The following is a 21,452-nucleotide window of genomic DNA, read 5'->3' as shown; positions in this document are numbered from 1 at the left end:
CTCCCATTGCCCCTCTCTCTGCTCTAGGGCCATACCTGAAGGTAGGGATCAGGTGCAGGGCAGGTCTATGCCCTTAGCCTAAAAGATCTCACACAGAGTACTGCTCACATGCCCAGCACTGAAAAAAATCACAGGATTGGAGGAGCATCTCATATTATCTTGACAGCTCTTCCTGCAGGCACCAAAATCCCATGACTTGTGATCAATTCATGAGAGTTAGCAACACTACCTCCCCTGGCTGCTCAGAGGGGACTCCCCTTACCCACCACTACCCCTAGGCTGAGGATGCTGCCAGTCTATCCCCTCCATCTCCCACTGCATCACTGTCTACTGCAACCTGCTCAACCTGCCTCCTACCCCTCAAAACCCCCATCCCCTTTCCCCTGCAACCACTAAACTTCTGCTCCTCCCAGTGCCCTGCTCCCCCTCACTCTCCCCAGTCACCCTTCCCGGTGTGTCCACTGCTCCTCACTGTCCCTGTATCCTATCTAGCCCCATGAACCACAGAGTGACAGCCATTTTGCCTGGAGACATGTTTTCAATCTTACTGAAAACAGTGGAAGGCAGCAGCCATCTTCATTATGGGCAGCCTCACTTCTTCTTGCAGATATCCTGCAGGGAAATGGCTGGCTTCAGCCCCATTGACGGTTATAGGAGATGGTGGACATTTTGAATGAGGGAAAATTCATAAGTAGGTGCCTTTCACCATGTTTTCTTAAGACAGGTAAAAAAAATCCCAAAATTGCTAGAGTTGCAATAAAATCAAAGGAGTTGGCAATGCTGTCTTTGAACCTAATTGTGAATAAGGTTATACAGTGGTAAACAAAAGCAGAATGTTTGTATGATGTGCTAAAGGCAACTACATGGGCAAGCTGAGACACAGCAAGGTTCAAACTTACCTTGTTTCCACAAAAAGCTTTATCTCACCCTTATGCAGATGACAGATAAATTGCCAAAAAAGTGGGGAGAGGGAAAAGGGAAGGTCCAGATCTATACCGCACTCTAATGATGGTGGGATCTCGAAAAAAATGTATAACACCATTATTTTGTAACAGAATGCCTGATTCTCTTATCACATACAATGGTGTAAACCAGAAATAACTCCCTTAAGACACAATGAAGAAAAACTTTTATAAGTGGGGGAAGAATCAGGCCCAGTACTAAGATATTTTTGTTGTTGTTGTTGCTTTAAATGGAGTAAAGCCTCCTTCCCTAGTCTAGAGGCAGCTGCCATTTTGAGCCTGCTTCATAGGCGAAACATAGCATGCTTTCTGATGTTCTTTCTTGTTCTATTGTTCTCCCTGAAAGTACTTTGTGGAGTAAACATAAAAAAAATATAATTAAAAATCCTTTTTATAAGATATATTTGAGAAACCTCTTCTGTAGGAAGAGCAAAACATGTTTGTACCCATTAAAGGTACTAAAGTGTTTAAAGAAATTACTTTGTCTTCTTATTTTCCCTCCATGAAGTTCATTTCCTCTCCCTTTGTCCCAGGGGCTGGAGCCAGAGGTCACTAATACAGTCCCAGAACTCCCGATGGAGCAGATGGTGGAGTTCAGTGTCACTCTCATCAATCAGGAGTACACAACAGAGCTGAATGATCCCAACTCCTCACAGTACCAGGAACTAGCGGGAAAATTTCAACATCAGGTAAGAGGGTTGACCCAATGCTAAAGAATGTAACTGACATTTGTTTATAATAAGAAACAACTGCATCATATTCACAATGTTAAAAATAAAGCATCACATACATTGGAGACCTCTCAAAGGTTTACTCTTATCAAGTACTATATTACAGACCACTGTCTTATTAAAGAACAATAATATCTTACTACAATGTAGGTTTCCATGGAATTGCTGCAGATTACCATGGAGCATTAACACAAGAATTCAATAGTTTCTGCTGTACTTCATGGTCTCTTAATCAACACAAAATGCTTCCTAAATTTCAGGCCAATATCAAATTAGTGCAACAAGAATTGTTGAAGAAAAGACTGCCATAGAAGGTTTTGCATTTGTGCTGCAAACATGGATGCCCTTGAATTACAAAATTATTAGTATTATAGTAGTATTAGTAGGATGACAAATTGGTATTATTCTTTACATTCAATAGTTCATATGAGCCCTGGCCAGAACTAAGTATGTATAAGCATATAGTAAACATGCAGGTCCTTAGCTATGTGTAGATTGTCATAGTTCCATGGAATCAATGGAGCTATGACAAACTTATACCCGCTGAAAATCTGCCCATGAGCCTTGAATACTTTGTTTCAAAGCATAAAGTCTTTCCCAAGCTTTTAGATAATAAGGTCTTCAGGGCATGGACTGTCATCTATGTTTGTACAGCCTCAAGCACAATAAGGGCCTGCTCTAGTTGATGGCTCTAGGTGCTACTGCAATATAAATAATAAATAGGAACTGCCCTCATTTGAAACTGACAACTCCTATTGTCCCTGCCTGTTGCACTTTCCCCCAAGCATAAACATCTCTTGCTTGGAATATCTGTCCATCTATCAGCCTAACAAGAATTCCGGCATCTGTTCAGTAGCATAGCTGCAGATAACCAATAGCAGAGTATTAGTCCCACTTCAACATTAGGAAAGTCATTTGGGCCTAATCAGGAATTAATGGACAGTGCTTTGTAGTAATTTAATTTTCACAATAAACCTAATGAGCAATTTAATACAAATGTTGAAAGAAATTAGCTACTGTTGTTTTCAGAGCAAGCAGCCCAGGGACTGAAAGCACACTGCCTCTTCTAGTTATTTTACTGTGAACTGGAGCAGCAGTGGCATATTTATATCATTAATAATGCTAACTGCATCTTTAATTAGCAGTTTCATAGTTAGCACGTAATGATGAGGTGGTCTCCAGGAGGCTTGCTTAGTAAAATTAACCAAAAGTTAGTGCTGGTTTCTCCAGTGTTCCTTTGTGCATTCTCCTCAGCTATACTCATTCTTAATCAATTGCAGATACAAAGAAACTGCAAAGGGAGTATTGACAGAGCTAATGAACAGCTGCTTCTCCCAAGATATCTAAGTGTATCTCATTAGTAAAGGTTGCTTGCAGACTTTTCTTTGCAGCACATATACTGGGGCTACCTACTATCTGTGTCTTTTGGTTGCTTTGTTTAGGAGTTTCCACAGTATTTCATATGAAAGAGAAAAAAAGAAAAAAAAAGGGGGGGGGGTGATTATTAAAGTATCTTCCTTTTAGTGAAACTTCATCTTACCATTTTAAAGGATATGAAGCTATGTTTCTGACATGCAGTAATGAACAGTAAAACAGTTCACATGCTGGCACTATATAGGACAGCTGGCATGCCTTTCTCCAAAGATAGTCCACGGGGGAGGCAAAGGGTGATCTTATCACCAGATAGATTTAGAAGTGCATTAGTGGAGTGAGGGTAAGCAGGTTAGAACCAGCAGTGCGAACTCAACCAGCTCTGAAACCTCATCCACAAATGCTAATTCAGCTCTTTGGGGGGGGGGGGGCATTTGTTGGGACCCAAACATCCATGAGCTCATAACATAGCCCAAAACATAGCAAAGGAGATTTAAGTCATTGTAGATGTTTATGTGAACACTAACAGATTTGCATAAAATTAGATGAAAATAAAGTTCACATATGTTTGTTTATGTAGACAAACTAACTTTAGCTTGGAGAAGGCAGGAAATAAGACACCACACATATGATGAAAGCAATGCTGCAGTTTCATTAATTATAACACAAACATAACCAAGGAAGGACTGCAAAGAGTCCCTTGCTAACAAGAAACCAGCAGGGCAAGTCCAGTGCCTTACATTGGGCTCCATGTCTGCATGGCAATTTGATAATCATTAGTATGAGGCTACACCTACTCCTCCACCCCCCACATCAAGACAATCCAAGATCAAGATTGAGGTGATTTCTAGATCTCTCTCGCTTTTTCCTCATGTGAGGGATGAGTTCTAGATAAGAGGTGCCATTCTCTGCACTAGATATGAAATCCTCCACTCCCCCAGTAATGCAGAGAAAGACTTCTAGGTAGATGCCATGTAGCCAACTCAGGGACTGGGATGGCACACTGGCCATCTACTACCTTCCTTAACCTGCACTGGATATCTGCAAAAATTAATCAAATCCCGCAAAGAATCCTAGGCCAGATCTCCTGTGTGCTCTGAGGAAGATGAGAAACCTACCCCAACTGTGCCATTTCTTCAATGAGAGAAAAATCCTTCATAACATCACCAGGATGCTGGGGGAACCAAGGGGCAAACAAGAAATCTGGCAGCAACTGACAAATCACAGCAATTAGCCAAGAGAAACTCAAGAGGGGAAGAGTGGGCAACAAATGAGAACCTAAATACTCAGGTCGAGTCTTTTAAGGTCACCTCCGCCTTCACCTCAGTGGAGGGTACCATTTTGAAGGCCACTGGTGTGGTGAAGAAAATTAGCTCAAGATCTTTCCACCAAGAGGGATATCATGGATAAAGAAAGGGGTACCTCAGTCCGTGTGTGTGCGCACACACACACAGACCTGACCCACAAGAGGGCCTGTTACCTGCTTGTCAAAGTCCAATTCCCACCCACCCATGAATGGGAAGAGGGCTGCAATTTCAGCAGGATTTATGCAGAATCATACTAAGAAGAGATGGAAAAGACTTACTGGTTACACTAATTCATGTACCTTGTATGATGTGCTGATGTATTAGGGTATGATTCCTTGATGTGCTGTTCATTGTCTTTGTAGTGCTGAGTTCCTTGAATTCCCAAGGGCTTCATTAGCAGAATGGGAGCATTCAGCACCCTGGCTGATGTCCTCAGCCTGTTTTCAGAACCAGGCTGTTAATCAGATAGTTCTTTGAAAATGTGTGTTTAAACCAGGAGTTTATCCAATTTACATAATATAGGTACATACAATATATCATTTAATGTATTGTGTAAATGTTACCATAAATGAGAAAATGCAGATTTGTTAAGGCATTCATGAATTCAATTCACTGTGATTTGTAGTGATCATTATTTGTGACCACCAGGTATTCATGAAGATGCTTATAAACCTCTTGACAAATGCATATCATATACGTGTTTTTTTATCCATTATTTGCTCTTCATTATTGCCTGTTCTCACATTAAAGAGTTTCAGTTATCCGTTTAGGAAACAGAAAGTATACTGTGTGACCACCCAAACACAATGAAAAGAAAACAGTCAAAGGGATCAGTTCACAAGCAGTTTGCAAACAGCCCACAATCTGCTAAATTCTGTGAATGCTTTTGAATAATTAATAATTTACAACTAACAGAACTGGTTTGCAAATAATTCATAAACAAAAAGCAGCCAAAATAAATCAAATATTTGGTTCAATGAATACTATTTGACTTGCTCTATTATGAACTTGGCTACCACTAATTTACACAATTACTCTCACTGAAAAAGCAGTATTTTATATTGCTTTCTGCTCATCAGGTAGTACAGACAACATTTACAAAGCCAAGTCATGTATCAGTTGAACAACAAAACATATCAATACAAATGGTACGATGTCCTAAGCATTTTCTGAAATCCTAAATATTATATTTCACGCATTCAAACTGTGCCCATTGACAGCAGTTGTTCACATTTAGGTAAGGTCTCTAACAGCGGAACTTATATGGATTTAATGAGTTTATGTTTTTCTATAGATGCAAAAGATATTTGAGAAACTTCCAGGATTCAAAGAAATTCATGTGTTAGGATTTAGGTAAGTAAGAAAACAAGACTCATTCTATTTACTGCTAGGATTCCCTCCTCATCACCAAAAGGACTATTACAAGCAATTTTGTTGTAGAAAGTATGTGGATATAAACATAAATTAGCTTTTGTAATAAGAATGGAGAACAGCACAGACAAATACTTCCAAATGAGATTGAGACCTTCAGATTATTAAAAAAAGAGAAGGAAAAAGAATTTCTTATTCCTTCTGGAAAACAGAAATGCTATTTCAGGGATCCATTAATATGCACATCACCTGCCATCTGTTTATTTGCCAGCAGTCTTGTGTTAACATAACTCAAACTACTTAAGGAAGGGAAAGGGTTCTGGGAGTGTGCCTGTCTCTTCAGACTATTGTTTTGTGCATTAATCATGTGCCCCTTATGGCTCACAGAAAAATGTCTCAGCAACAGAAGGTTACAGCAGGAAAGGTAATTAGGCAGTTACTCGAGAGTGTTCTGTACCAGGTAGGGCAGTTGCTGTAAGTTGCTCTATTGTGCTGAGTACTTTTATGATATTTTCATACAATCTGTGATTTTTTTTGCAATAGGTTTGTTCCACCCTATCCAAAGAGTCTCACTTGTTTTTTAATACAATCTTGAATTTTTAAACTTCCACGTACATTTACCATTACTCCAAGCTGTCTTGTAGCTTATTAATAAAGAATCTGCAGCAGTTTTAAAGTTCAGTTGTCTCACAATCATAACAATCTGTTGCTCATAGCATAAAAATATAAACATGCACACTACCCCCCCCAATTTACAAATATTAATAAAAACTACAAAATAATGTGTGAGGTGGGGATCAAATGCAAAGGCCAGAACTTGGTCTCCCAACCTAGGTCTGGAATCCTGAAGTTCATACAGGTCCTTCCTCTATCACCACCTCCACCAGACTAATTTCCTTTGAGTAACACCTTTCAATACTTAAAAAGATGTTCCCATCATACCCTACTCTTACAGAGTTACTCACTCCTTCCTAGTTTTCCTCTCTACAGAATTACTGGAAAAGAAAAGGCAAAACAGAATGGAAATAAATTGTTAAACTTTTTGATAGACAAAAAAAAATGAAAAGAAACAGAGGTTATGGCAGAACAGTCAGGAAAAAACATTCAGCACCTTATCACAATTACCTTAGTTTGGCCAGGGAATTATTTTATCTTACAAGGAAGGGCAACCAATTCAAAGATGGCCTGGGATCCAATAGGCACTCTTCTGACACATTCGCAATCTGTTCCGTTGCTACACTGAGAATCATGATCTGCAGCAACAGGACTTGCGAATCTGTTCAGCATTAGGAAGTTTGCTTTTTTGGATCATATGTGATTTTGGCTTCCATGCACTAATGATTTTTCTAGCTTCATCGTGTAAATTGAATGTCATCAAGGTGATTTAATTTTTAATCTTTACAGAAGCGAAGACATTTATGTTCATTTTCAGTGTGCCACTTTGCAGCATTTTATGTGAAGTCAGTTGAATGAAGCAGGAATAAAAATTGAGGGGATGCCATCCTAAGTATGCACAAGCTGTTGCTAAAAAGGATGCTGCTGCATCAATTAAACTGGAGAAGAGACTAATTTTAAACAGATGTGTTATATTATAGGGGAACTTTATCATAGCAAACTCAGTTACAGAGAATCTCCTGCTATTGAAAACTTCTCCTGAGGCTTCACCCTACTTCTAATGAATGCCAAAGGGGCACATCTCCTGTGGGTAGAGACCAAAACTCAAGTTATGGTGAAGAATCCTAGGCAGCAAGTTATGTTAATGGAAAAGCTGCTTTAGACTTGGCCTTTGCTCTCTTCAGTCTTCATGGAAATAGAATACAGGTCAAAGCTTCTGCCTTCATTAAAGTTGAGAAGCTTTAAGAGATTTAACTGCTTCACACTTCTCTGCTGCCTCAGGGACAGTGGTCACCATTAAAAAGTCAGCATTTAATAAAGATTACTGCCATGTAAGACATGACTAAATTTTCCTGTACCTAGAATAAGAAATCACTGTGGTAAGTGTCAGTCCTTTCATTCTACCAGGTATACTACCTACACAGTGCCAACATTCATGCTGGCATTCCCACAGAATTCTAGCATTTCTCGAGGTCCCAAACCTGTTTTTCTGCAGCACAGAAGCTGCAGAAAGGATCCGCAGCAAAAGGGTTAAAAAAGTTGTATAAGCTTTACACTGAGTACACTCCAATGAGGCCTATTTCTATCATGCAGTTTTGGAAAACTGCTCACTATTTATGTACTAATTAATTTTGCTGTGCAAAAAAAGTCACTGTACATTGTACACAGAGCATGTACTATTTCTGATGCCATTTTTGACAGGCCAAGTCTTGTTCGACTTAGCTAATTAGCCCTCCAGAGTATATAGAACCCCAGACAGAGGAAGCCAACGTACTTTAGGGAAGGGGAGGAGTTACACTAATTCAAGCACTGTTCCCTACAGAGAAAGTTAGACCTTCCCCAAATTGTTATTCAGCAAATCACATACAGTCTTTCCAAATACTGAGCACATGTCAATATTGGGTTAAAATGTGCTTTCATTTTTAAATAGTTTATTGTTTATTATTTCCTGCTGAAGAACATTCCGCTGAGCCAGCTAAATGCCCCCAGTGGTCCACCCTGCCATTTAAAGACCAAATCTGACAGGCACTAAGCACCAACATCTTACATTGAGGCCTGGGTCCACACTAATGAGGTAAATCGATCTAAGTTACGCTAGTTAAGTTACTTAAGATACATAACTTAAGTCACGTAGCTTAGATCGATTTACAGCAGTGTCTACACCAGACCCACTAAATCGATGCCTGCTGCATCGATCACAGCAGCGCCGATTTAGCCCGTGGCTCCAAGCAACCTGAGATCAGTACCTGTTCTGGTATCTTATTCTCAGTCAGTAGGGGCTGGTAGGGTTGAGAAGCCAGCATATTCACCAGTTTGGAAGAGTTAGGGAGTACACTGGACCACTTAGTAATGATGTCACCTCATGAGAATTAGAGATCAGCTCTGATTTGCTCTACTAGGGTTTCCCCACTCATTCATCCTTGACTGACAAGAAAATTGTTTTGTGGGGTCTGCAGCAGGGGTTGCTGCTCTGTTGGGTACAATGGTGTGTGTGTGGGGGGGTAGCTTAAGGGCTCCATTATGGCTGGACTAGAGGATTCATCAGGGAAACAAGAACAACGGACTGTTATGTCTGTCATTAAATTATAGAATGTCAACATAAGACATGTCCTTCAGAACTGTACATGGCAGGTAATTAATAGGTCAGGTTACTTCTGAGGCTTAGATTTGGATAGCAGCCAGTCACAGGCTCGGTCCCAGCTTCTCTGTAGTATTGAACTCCACTGGGGAGGTGCAGATTAGGAACGACAGCACCACAAATTGTGTCATTTGTAAGGGACTGGGAGTTCAAGTCTTTGAGCAATAGAGTACAGTAAAATTCCTGCTCACACACTCAGACAGAGCAGAAAGATGCCCATCATTTGGAGGGGAAAATGTGTAAAGACATTTTTCACATTGAAATAAAGATGACAAAGGATAAGAAAAAGACAAATTGTCCTGAGATAAATGTGATATATGACTGCCTGGCTTAACAGTTTACATGGATCTTTTCTTTCTCTTTTGCAATCCATTATCATGTCCTATCTTGTGTGATGAAATGAAGCCGGAATATGGAAAGAGATGGGTAATTCAGCTGCATTTTTTTAAATAAATATAGTGAATAATTTGATAAAACACTTTATTTATTAATGTGGCAAAGTGAATTAATTTGTCTTTTGTTCAGACACAGAATCTGTGGTAAAGAAGAAGCATGGCTTCCACTTGCATTTTAAAGGCCCATTTAATCAAAGTGTAACAGCCTATGTGTGAAGAGGGACAAAAATTCTTTGGCCTAAATAACTCTACTAGATAAGCAACATAACATTGATTTGAACAGTTAAAGATACCTCTATCCAACATAAGGTTTAAGTAGAAAATGTCATACTTTAAATTATGTTTAAAGGAGTATTTTTGGCATGACAGCTGCTTGCTAGTTCTGTTTCCACATACACATTCCCTTCAGTAAGTATGTAGAATCTAATTTGCTTCTTCAGTTCCCAGTTCAGACAGAAGTTGAACAAAAAAAGGCGAGTTATATCTCTGAGAATGATTTGATAAGAGGCAAACTGGCTCTCATACTTAACTGGTAATATAACATAGAATGTAGAATATTTTCTTACAGCCTAAGAATGCTGCTGGAGAATAAGATTTATTATTTACAACAGATTTACAACAAAAATGGCCTACTCCTTTTACTGGATTTTTGCCATGTAGTATAAATGTAAATTCATAGCACATCCCATATAAGAGGCCAATTCCTCTCCCTTCAGTTATTCATCATTGTGGAAAGCTGTTTCACAATTTCTGTTTTTAGAATTAATGTTTGTTACTTTTGTAAAAAAAAATATGTATTTACTGCTTATGAAAAGTGACAGATTAATAGTCCTGCAGATCACATCTTCTGTTTAGCTACTGAACAGGAAGAATACTGCAGCAATACTGCAAGTTTCTCCAAGATAGCCCGATCTACATGACTCACCCATGACCTGGAAGAACTAACTTGAATTGTGAAAAGCTACTTTTGCTTTCCATGCATATTAAGTCCTTAGCTGCTCTTCTAAGACAGCTAGCAATATTACCTATTGGAATGGGAGTTTGGGAATCTCGCCACTATAATCTGAAATGAGTTAACCAACTCATTTCACATAGGCTATTGTAGTCAACAGATGGTTATGACTTTTATGCCAGCATGGGTTTATGACTATATTTGAGCTAATGGCGTAGGAGTGAAAGACTTAATGTTCTATTACCGATCCCACGAGCCATGCAGCTCACCAGTTAAGCTTTAATTGGATTATATTTGCCAATTCTTACATTTTCTTTGAACAATGGATTTTTTTTTGGTAAATAAATCCAATGTTTCTGTGCATGGAATTTTTAAATTTATTTATTTATTTATTTATTTATTTTAAATCTCAGTGATGGAAAAAGTAATTTGGAGGTAACAACTCATTTAGATAGATAATTAGGTTAGATGTATAATTATATTATTTTATAGAACAATTTTGGCATATTGGGGGCTATAAGAGCCCTTTTAAAAATGTTTGCTTGGCATATAACTGATTTTGTTGTAGCTGATCATTGCATTCTTGCACTGCAGGTCAAGCAACACTGTCGCACGGTACGTTGTGAATTTTGGGAGAGACAGCTCAGAAGTAAAAGGCAGTGGGGATGATATCTCAACTATTGGCTCCAATAAAGTTGAAAATGAAAAAAGCCCTCTTAGTACAAAGGAAGAGGAGGAGATACCAGGAATTAAATTCACAGTAACAGACCTTCAGCAGCTGGTTGCCATGGCACTACAGGAAGACCAGTCCTTGATAATGGACCTTGGAACACTTAAGTTTACCAATGGTCAGTACATATAGGCTGATAAGTTCATACATCTAAATCTCTCTCTTGTTAATTTATGAGAATCATACAATCAGGTTGGAAGGGACCTCAGGAGGTCATCTAGTCCAACCCCCCACTCAAAGCAGGACCAATCCCCAACTAAATCATCCCAGCCAGGGCTTTGTCAAGCCTGACCTTAAAAACCTTCAAGGAAGGAGATTCCACCACCTCCCTAGGTAACCCATTCCAGTGCTTCACCACCCTCCTAGTGAAAAAGTTTTTCCTAATATCCAATATGAGGTTTAAATAAGATTTTTTTTCCTTCCCTTCCAGCTTATTTCCATTTTGTATAATTAACCTGTTAGGATGTGAACTGCAAGGCTTCTAAAGGGTTCATGGGTCTAAATGAAGTGTGCCAAAATGAAATTCCTGTATTGATTTAAAAATAATCTAAACTATTGATAAAGTGTCACGGAAAATTTCTTGAAAATAGGAAATGTTAATGTCAACAAATTTTTTAAAAATTACATTTTATTTTTTAAAAAAGATGGCCTTCTTTGACAACCAAAAACGCCCCCTTTTTGTGAAATATTTCAATCAGTAGCTCCACTGAGAACTGTGGGGCACAAACCCAAGAAAGCACTAGATTTAGAATTACAATGGTGTGGATATAGGGCAACCCTGTAATTAATCATTACACATGTCAGCATGGCTCATGTGGATACATTGAATAGTTTGTGCTTAACCTGGTTTTAACCAATAGCAATTTTCTACAGACATATCTCATTTCCATTGACTATGTAATGCATAATACTGAGTGCTGCAAATAAATTCCTGCTTTACTTCCTATAGTAACTTAAAAATAAAATTTACCTCTCATTCTCATTAACTCTGATTTTTAAAAGTATTTCAGATGAATCATTTTGTTTCCATCAGTTTTTATCTCTATTATAGAGGTTATGCACTTTGATCAGCATTCAGTGTGCCATCATCTTCAATATGCAGCTTTACTGAAAAACATACCTTGCCTTTTGTTTTGTTTTGCAGAAGCTATTAAACCATCTAGTGACTCAGACAATGATATCAAATCAGTGGTCACCATTGGTCCAGCGGGCACTGAGTCGGTAAGCTAATTCTGCTTCTCTCTCTCTCAAAGGGAAACAAATAATCTAAAATTCCATACACACACACCAACTGATGCTAAAAATAAATAGAATCCTTATAATAAATGCAGCCAGTATGAGTACTATGCATTATTTTGCAAAAGCAAAAAGTAATTGATTGAAGTATTTACATGTGGAAGACATTGCCTGGTTTCCTCTGACATTTATAGGAATTACAAGTTATTTGGTGAACCATCATCTAAACTATACATCTCAGTGAGTGAGAACAAAGCTCATGGTGTAATAAAATGCAACCTTTGCTCAATTAATTTTAAAGCAATGGACTGTTATATATTTTATTTAGGATCACGTTCACATATGACAAGCATTGGTCCATATTTCATAACTATGTAATTGAGCCAATGGTTGCAAGACTTTGCAGCTACATTGTATCAGACTGTCTAGTAATGAAAGCTACACCCTGTAAATGTTCTCTGAATTTGATTTTCAGGATGATGGTTTGAGTGCTGAACTCCCACTAGGTTACCCTAGTCCAGCAATGGTGGAGCAGACAGGAGATGATTTGATTAGTGAATATACCACTGGAAGCATTATGCTAAGTGGAGATATCAGTGCCCCTGAAAATTTTATTTCATCTAAACCTGCATTTCCTGCCATACCCTCAAGCGAACGGGCTAAAGAACAAGAATCAGAATCTTTAAAGGAAACTGAAGACATGAACATTATCACTGACCACCAAAGCTCTACAGTGCCTTTCAGTACTCTGGATAGCTCCAATGGCCCTTTAAAATCAGAGGATTCTGATTTACCTCCTCCAGCAGATGAGTCAGCCAGCAATGATTTAAGCATAAGGGAATCTGAAGTCCCAGCTGAGCAGGTTGTCACACTGGCAGCTTATACTACACCACCTAACTCTCTGCAACCCAGTGATCAGAAGAGTGAAGCTGAAAGGAAGAAAGAGGAGACCATTAGCACAGATCTGGGAGTCAGTCAGGAAAGTCTATCTGGACAAGGTAGGTTATAAAACATCTACACATGAAGAGAAATAAGAGACACCCAGCTATTGTGTCACATATCTACAATTTTGTAAGTAGACTAAATATTTGCTTAAATTTACATTTTGAGTTGCAGCTGAATGAATATTCTTACATCATCAAGAGTGAAAATATGAGTTAGAATTTTTCTGAGCAAACATGTCTTTTAGGTTGACTTAGGGGTTTGGAACGGGTCCCATATGAGGAGAGATTAAAGAGGCTAGGATTTTTCAGCTTGGAAAAGAGGCGACTTGTGGGGGATATGATAGAGGTATATAAAATTATGAGTGGTGTAGAGAAAGTGAATAAGGAAAAGTTGTTCTCGTGATATAAGAACCGGGGCCACCAAATGAAATTAATGGGCAGACGGTTTAAACAAATAAAAGGAAATTATTCTTCACACAGCGCAGAGTCAACCTGTGGAACTCCTTGCCTGAGTAGGTTGTGAAGGCTAGGACTATAACAGGGTTTAAAAGAGAACTAGATAAATTCCTGGAGGTTAAGTCCATTAATGGCTATTAGCCAGGATAGGTAAGGAATGGTGTCCCTAGCCTCTGTCAGAGGGTGGAGATGGAGGGTAGGAGAGAGATCACTTGATCATTACCTGTTAGGTTCACTCCCTCTGGGGCACCTGGCATTGGCCACTGTCGGTAGACAGGATACTGGGCTAGATGGACCTTTGGTCTGACCCAGTATGGCCGTTCTTGTGTTCTTATATGACATTCTCTATGAATAAGCAATACAAATCTGCAGAGAAAAATTTACATATGGTGTGAAATTCTAGCTCCATATTAATACCAAAACTCCCATTAACTTGAACCAAGCCAGTATTTCATCTGTGGAGTCTGAAATAATGCATGAACAAAATTCCGAGGAGCACAGTAGTGTCCAGTCAGTATTCTAGAGCACCCTATACAGTGCAACCCCTATTTTACATATTAATGGAGGATTGAAGAATTCATAACATCAAAAAGTTTATAAAACTGAACTCACAGTTACAGTAGGTACCGTGCATGTCACAGTACAGGGCACTGTATCACTTTCTTCTCATCCTTCAAATCACTGCAAAGCAATTTCCAGTGCATTGAAGGCATCAGAATATGAAGAGACGTCAAGTTGTTCTTCACTTTTGTTAAGTGATTTTTTTTCTGTTGGGAAAGATGGTTTGTATAATTGGTCATTTGTATGATCAGTGCTGGTAAAATCAAGGTTCTGCTGCATGCATTTCTAAAACAGATGACTACAAATAAGAGATAAGGATGGCACTATAATTTCTTCACTGTTTCTTCCCCTCTTTGTCTCCAAATAAAACCAAACAGCCTACCCAGTTTTCCAGTGAGTAAAGAGGCTCCTGCCCTCACTGCTAGCCAACCAGTCAGCGTCTGAGCCCAGAATATAGCTTTCTTGGCTTTTCTTAGCCAACCATCCCCTACTGCTTCCAGGATGACCCTGTGGCCACCACTAGCAGCAGTAGGAGGCAGGGCAAGGAGCAAGCCAGAGATCAGAGAAATAGAGCAATACTGTCTCCATTCAGGAAAGCCATCCTGCCCCCCGACACACACACACCACCACCACCACAGCACCATTTACAAGCCTAAAAAAAAAAAACTTTGGAAAGCAGGGAGCCCTGAAAGGTTAAAGATCTCTCCAAGTTAGACAGTTCCTGAGGGTGAAACCTTCCAGCAGCCACTGTTGAGCATGGAGAGGTAATTAAGTGAATGAAGATATGTGCAGCTATGGCAAATTAAAGTGGGCCACCTAAATTTATGATCTGGAACCAGCACTCAACAGGGGATTGGTCTTTCAGCTATATTCTCAAGTGTTTTGTCCAGTGCCATTTCAAATAGCTCTCTCTGGAGTTAGAGGGACCCAGGGGCTGCTAGAGGGACCCAGGAGCTGAATTCAATGCCTTTCCTCAGCACTTGCAAATTCTGTAAGACAACAGAAAAGGCATTTTTAAACTGACTCCATCATACACAGTGCTTGAATAGGCAGTCTGATCTCCCAATGATCTTCTAAGACTCCTTTGTATTTTGTTATATTCTGGTTGGTAGGTAATGTTAGGATTTGCACCACTTATATGGTGTGATGTTTTCTGAGACAAATGGATCTACCGTGTGTGTGTAAATGTAGTTGTGGACAGTGTTTCTATATTTGTACCTCTGATAAGTATGGTCAATTTAAATTTACATCTAAGCTTCAGAGTACTCAGTGCTCTACAGCAATGGTTCTCAACCACGGGTTCGAGGCCCCCTGGGAGGCCGTGAGCAGGTTTCAGTGGGTCCACCAAGCAGGGCCAGTGTTAGACTTGCTGGGGCCCAGGACAGAAAGCTGAAACCCCACCACATGGGGCTGAAGTCCGGGGCCCTAAGCCCCACCACCCGAGACTGAAGCCAAACTTAGCTTTGAGGGGGCCCCTGTGGCATGGGGTCCCAGGCAACTACCCTGCTTGCTACATCCTAATGCCGGCTTTGGCTTTTATATGCAGAAAACCCATTGTTGTGGCACAGGTGGGCTGTGGAGTTTTTATAGCATGTTGGGTGGACCTCAGAAAGAAAAAAGTTGAGAATCCCTGCTGTCATAAATATAGAGGGAAGGGTAGCAACCTGTATGTATCCTTGGAAGCTGTACTGAATTGCCTTACCTGTAAAGAGTTAAGCAGTTCAAATAACTTAGCTGGCACCTGACCAGAAGGACCAATGAGCAAAGAAGATACTTTTAAATCTGGGGGGCAAGGCTTTGTTTGTTGTTGTGTGTGTTGTTCCCTCTCCGTAGGGATGGAGAAGCCAAGCAGGTACAATATCATCTGAAAAATATACCTGGAATAATCCAATTAAAACCACAGAAACAGAGTTACCTTCCACCCTGATTTTGCAGGTGTGATTCTATTACTTTTTTCTTTATTTATAAAGTTCTTCTTTTAAGAAACTGATTGATTTCAGTGTCCTGAAGACAAAGGGTCTGGTCTGTGCTCACGTTGCTAAGGCAACTGGTTGGTAGTTTATTCTCGAGCCTCCCCAGGAAAGGGAGTGAAGGGGCTTGGAGGGATATTTTCGGGGGATAGGGATTCCAAGTGACCCTTCCCTGAATATTTTGTGTAAATCACTTGGTGGTGGCAGCAATATCATTCTAAGGGTATGTCTACACTACGAAATTAGGTCGATTTAATAGAAGTCAATTTTTTAGAAATCAATTTGATACAGTCGAGTGTGTGTCCCCCCACTAAGTGCATTAAGTTGGCGGAGAGCATCCACAGTACCGAGGCTAGTGTCAACTTTTGGAGCATTGCACTCTGGTAGCTATCCCATAGTTCCTGCAGTCTCCGCAGCCCATTGGAATTCTAGGTTGAGCTCCCAATGCCTGATGGGGCAAAAACATTGCCGCAGGTGGTTCTGGGTACATGTCGTCAGGCCCCCCTCCCTCTGTGAAAGCAATGACAAAACATTGTTTCTCGCCTTTTTTCCTGGGTTACCCATGCAGACAACATACCACAGCAAGCATGGAGCCTGCTCAGCTCACTGTCACTGTATGTCTCCTGGGTGCTGCTGACAGACGTAGTACAGCATTGCTACACAGCAGCATCCCCTTGCCTTGCCTTGCCGATGGGAGATGGTGCAATACGGCTGTTAGCCATCCTCGTCGTCCTGTGGGTGCTCCTAGCCAACCTCGGTTAGATTGGTCGGGGGCACCTGGGCAGACAGGGGTGCTCCTGGCCAGCCTCAGTGAGGTCAGTCGGGGGCACCTGGACAAAAATGGGAATGACTCCAGGTCATTCTCTTCTTTAAGTTTCATCTAATGGAGATTCAGTCCTGCCTGGAATATCATGCCAGCTGGAGGCTTCTGCCTCATGCTGCTTTCCCAGTCAGCAGCACCGCGCGGTCGCGCCTACCCCTTGCTCCCATGGCTCATGAAGCCTGGACAGTAATAAGGAGCAGTTCAACTATAGGCTGAGCAAGTGCATAATGGTGGTTCAATGTGCCTTTGGACATTTAAAAGCTCACTGGCACAGTTTACTGACTCAGTTAGACCTCAGCAAAACCAATATTCCCATCGTTACCACTACTTGCTGTGTGCTCCATAGTATCTGTGAGAGTAAGAGGAAGATGTTTATGGCAGGGTGGGAGGTTGAGGCAAATCGCCTGGCCGCTGATTACGCAGAGCCAGACACCAGGGTGTTTAGAAGAGTACAGCAGGGTGCGCTGTGCATCAGAGAAGCTTTGAAAACCAGTTTCATGACTGGCCAGGCTACGGTGTGAAAGTTCTGTTTGTTTCTCCTTCATGAAAACCTGCCCCCTTGGTTCACTCTACTTCCCTGTAAGCCAACCGCCCTTCCCTCCCCCCTTTGATCTCCACTTGCAGAGGCAATAAAGTCATTCTTGTTTCAAATTCATGCATTCTTTATTAATTCATCACACAAATGGGGGGATAACTGCCAAGGTAGCCTGGGAGGGGAGAAGGAGGAGGGAAGCACGGGAGTTGATAGTTGTAGGGGCACCCCTTAGAATGACATGCAGCTCATCATAGAAGCGGCATGTCTGGAGCTCTAACCCGGAGTAGCCATTTGCCTCTCTGGTTCTTTGGTAGGCTTCATGTGGCACTGCTGCAGGTCCCTGTTATAACCTTTGTCCTTCATGCCCTTGGAGATTTTTTTTCAAATATTCCAGCATTTCATCTTTTGGAACAGAGTTCGGATAGCATGGATTCGTCTTCCCATACAGCGATCAGATGCAGTACCTCCCATTCGGTCCATGCTGGAGCTCTTTTGCAATTCTGGGACTCCATGGTCACGTGTGCTGATGAGCTCTGCATGGTCACCTGTGCTGATCAGCTCGCTACACTGGCCAAACAGGAAATGAAATTCAAAAGTTCACGGAGCTTTTCCTGTCTACCTGGCCAGGGCATCTGAGTTGAGAGTGCTGTCCAGAGCCGCTACCCCAAATTCGACCCAGCAGGGTCAATTTCAGCACTAATCCCCTCATTGGGGAGGAGTACAGAAATTGATTTTAAGAGCCCTTTAAGTCGACAAAAACGGCTTCATCGTGTGGATGGGTGCAGGGTTAAATCGATCTAACACTGCTAAATTTGACCTAAACTCATAGTATAGACCAGGGCTAAGAAATTAGTGCCTTAGATAAGTTTTAACCTAAGCTGGTAAAATATAAGCTTAGGGGGTCTTTTATGTGGGTCCCCACATCTGTACCCCAGAGTTCAGAGTGGGGGGGGAACCCTGACACCTGATCTACAGAATGAGCTATAGATACATTCCCTGTCCTGAGGAACTAAAAGACAAGTATGATAAGATGTGATTGTTAAGTTTTCAGAGGAGGGACCTTGTCTTTTTACCTAAACCGCCTAGCGCATGTTTGGTCATTGTAAAACAAAAATAAGAAGTCACACCAGGGGACCTAGAAGAATGGTTAATATGTTATTTTTACTTGAAAAAAAAAATTTCATGTCTATGGGCCTCTCAGAAGAAAATAATCCACGGTAGAGATTTGTGTGAGGAGATATCCATTTATAGTATGTGGTGTCTACATTTCCCTCATCCTAATCACCTAATCCAAAATGGCCTTCCCTGCCATTTCCTTTCTGGACACAGTAAAGAACCACATAGAAAATAAGACTTGCACTACGAGAGGAATAGGACCAGAGTGATTACCATTCAAGATTAGACTAACAGATCAAGTACTCCAGTACCTGCAAGTACTGCAATCAGAACCAGATGTCGCAAAGGAAAGTATCATACTGGATAGTTGTAGTATGCAATAACATGATCAGTCCCTCCAGTTGCAGGGGGTTAATTGTTGGCTTATGTTCTGAAGCATGAGGGTTTATTTATTTGTAGATAATGTAGCTGCAAATGAAAATAATTGTTGGCTGAAATGGTAATTTCTTGCCTGTGTCAAAAATTTTATTATGCTTTTAATTTCATTGGCAAGCATGCTACATGCTGTGAACTGCTTCAAGACTCTCGCACATACTGTACACTTTATTCTCATTCTGCAGTCTTCTCTCTCACTCATGGAGTGCTTAAACAAAAGGAAACCACACACTTTTAGATCAGCACAGCAGTCTGAAAATTCTAAGGAATAAGAAACTCTTCTCTGCCTGAATGATCTGTGCATTGTACTTGAAAATAATGTTTCTGACGACAATTGTCATTAACAACTTTATTTTCAAATACATTTGCACATCTTATTAATGCAGAGTAGCACATCTCATCTTTCAGATTGCAGGGCTGATCAAAAACAGTACAGTTTCCCTTTAATAAACAAGCATCGGCATGAAATTATACCTTTCATAGATAAAAATGCTCCATTTATCTCATTGTCATTCACTCACTGGTTGAAGACTTGGTGTCACCAATCCACACAATTGCTGAACATTGCATTTTTCTAAATAAATGAAACATACTGTAGCCACACAGCTCCCTATTGGCTACCTCAGCAGCAGGGCATTATTTATTTGTTTCACTTCAGTCATTTCCAGATCACAGACCATGAAGAATGTGTTAATTATGTTTAATCACAGTTAGCACCTAACTGAGTTTCACCAGGGGACCTGTTTCTCACCCCAGGGTACCATTTGTTTGGCTGAACCCCCAGCCTCCAATTACAGTGTAGGATGAAATGGCTCTCTCAGTATAGACTCTTCTCTCTCAGCACTCTGATATTTGGTGTTCTGTCTGAGACTAGGCAGTGCCATACCTGCCTGATACTCATGCATGAGGCAGACTGAGGAACAAAGTATCTAATGAATGCACCCAGAGATGTGAGAGTCACCAAATGAAGAGACAAGAGCTACCAGCTGTTTGGAAAGGGAGAAAGACAACTCCTTCTTCCCTGCTGTCGGAAGAGAAAAAGGAGCAAGAAAGATGAGCTCTCTCGTCTAGCTGCCAGGTGAAGGAGAGGGACTTAAGAATAACCTCATTACAACCCAAGGAAAATATAGGGAGAAAAGAGTCCCTCAAACCCCACAACTCAATCAGAGAGGAGGAAGAAAAGAGTAGGGAGAATATTCCTTTTTCTCGTGATGGCTCCAGAAAGAGGAGGGGCTGTAGCTTGGCATAAGGAATGTGGTTTTGTGGGAGGAGCTAGTTTACTTTTTGCTCCACTTGGAGATGTGCGGATGTGTATTTTTTTTGCACATGTGCAAACTCAGTCTGCTAGAGCTGCAATATACAACAGTCTTTATTAGCAGTGTGCAGTTTTTAAAACTAGAATGCAGTAGCTTACTGGAAAAGGACTAAAAATGATAGATCACTCTCCAACTGCTGAAAATCACTCACTGATAGAGGATAATGGTGAAAAATTGAAGCTGATTTGGTTTCTGTAGCAGTCTATCAAAAGCATTGCTAACATCTAAGTACATACCTCTTTCTACCCTTAACTCTCAGAATTCCTCAAAAAAAAATCATTCTGTAGCATTATAGAGTCAGAGTTTACAGCCAGAAGGGATCACCTAATCATCTAAGCTGACCTCCTGTATATCACAGGCCTCCAGCACCCACACACTAAACCTAACAACCAAAGTTAGACCAAAGTATTACAGCCCACAGAAGACTAAACTACTGTGTGCCACACACAGAGAATAGGAGGGACCAGTACTCAAGGCACTGCAATGGCAGAGAATTTATTAAATGAAATATACCCAGGTAATCCTGGCAAGTGACTGGCACCCACATGCTGCAGAGGAAGGCAAAAAACCCTAAAAGTCATTGCTAGTCTGACCTGGGGAAAAATTCCTTCCTCTCCATCAGTTTGGCATGTTTCTTTTAATAAAAATTCAGGCTAACTATCTGTAATATGCTACAGTTAGTGTTCCCGTATCTTGTTCCCAATTAATGTTACCATTCATGCTTAGAAATCTGCTGTTTTCTAGTCCTTCCTTAGACTTCTTAAACGAGACACGGCATAAAATTGTTTTAGGCCCAAAATTGAGGAAGGGTAAGTACATATTATTTAACATCCCTGGATGGATAGATTCTTCCATGTATGCTATATGGAATTTACCTTCCTTTAAGGAAGTTAACACATACTTCTCTCTTCCCCTCCCCGCTACTCCCCTCCACTTCCTTTATAAATTGAAGTGGGATTCCACTGGCCTTCATTTATCCCTTTCTTCT

At 40.6% G+C, this 21,452-nt stretch overlaps 1 protein-coding gene across 1 annotated transcript in view; it reads left to right on the top strand.

Moving 5' to 3' along the window:
* Positions 1-21,452, top strand: part of IMPG1 (interphotoreceptor matrix proteoglycan 1) — a 92,329-nt gene that overhangs the window by 35,479 nt on the left and 35,398 nt on the right. The window contains exons 7-12 of the mRNA XM_045011770.1: positions 1,496-1,651; positions 5,666-5,724; positions 9,401-9,421; positions 10,937-11,190; positions 12,217-12,293; positions 12,784-13,306. Coding sequence (XP_044867705.1) covers positions 1,496-1,651; positions 5,666-5,724; positions 9,401-9,421; positions 10,937-11,190; positions 12,217-12,293; positions 12,784-13,306 — 1,090 coding nt within the window. The remainder of the gene's footprint in view (positions 1-1,495; positions 1,652-5,665; positions 5,725-9,400; positions 9,422-10,936; positions 11,191-12,216; positions 12,294-12,783; positions 13,307-21,452) is intronic.

Source organism: Mauremys mutica, chromosome 3, assembly GCF_020497125.1.
Source record: "Mauremys mutica isolate MM-2020 ecotype Southern chromosome 3, ASM2049712v1, whole genome shotgun sequence".
Classification (NCBI taxonomy): Eukaryota; Metazoa; Chordata; order Testudines; family Geoemydidae; genus Mauremys; species Mauremys mutica.
This window is presented reverse-complemented; position numbering and strand designations above follow the sequence as displayed.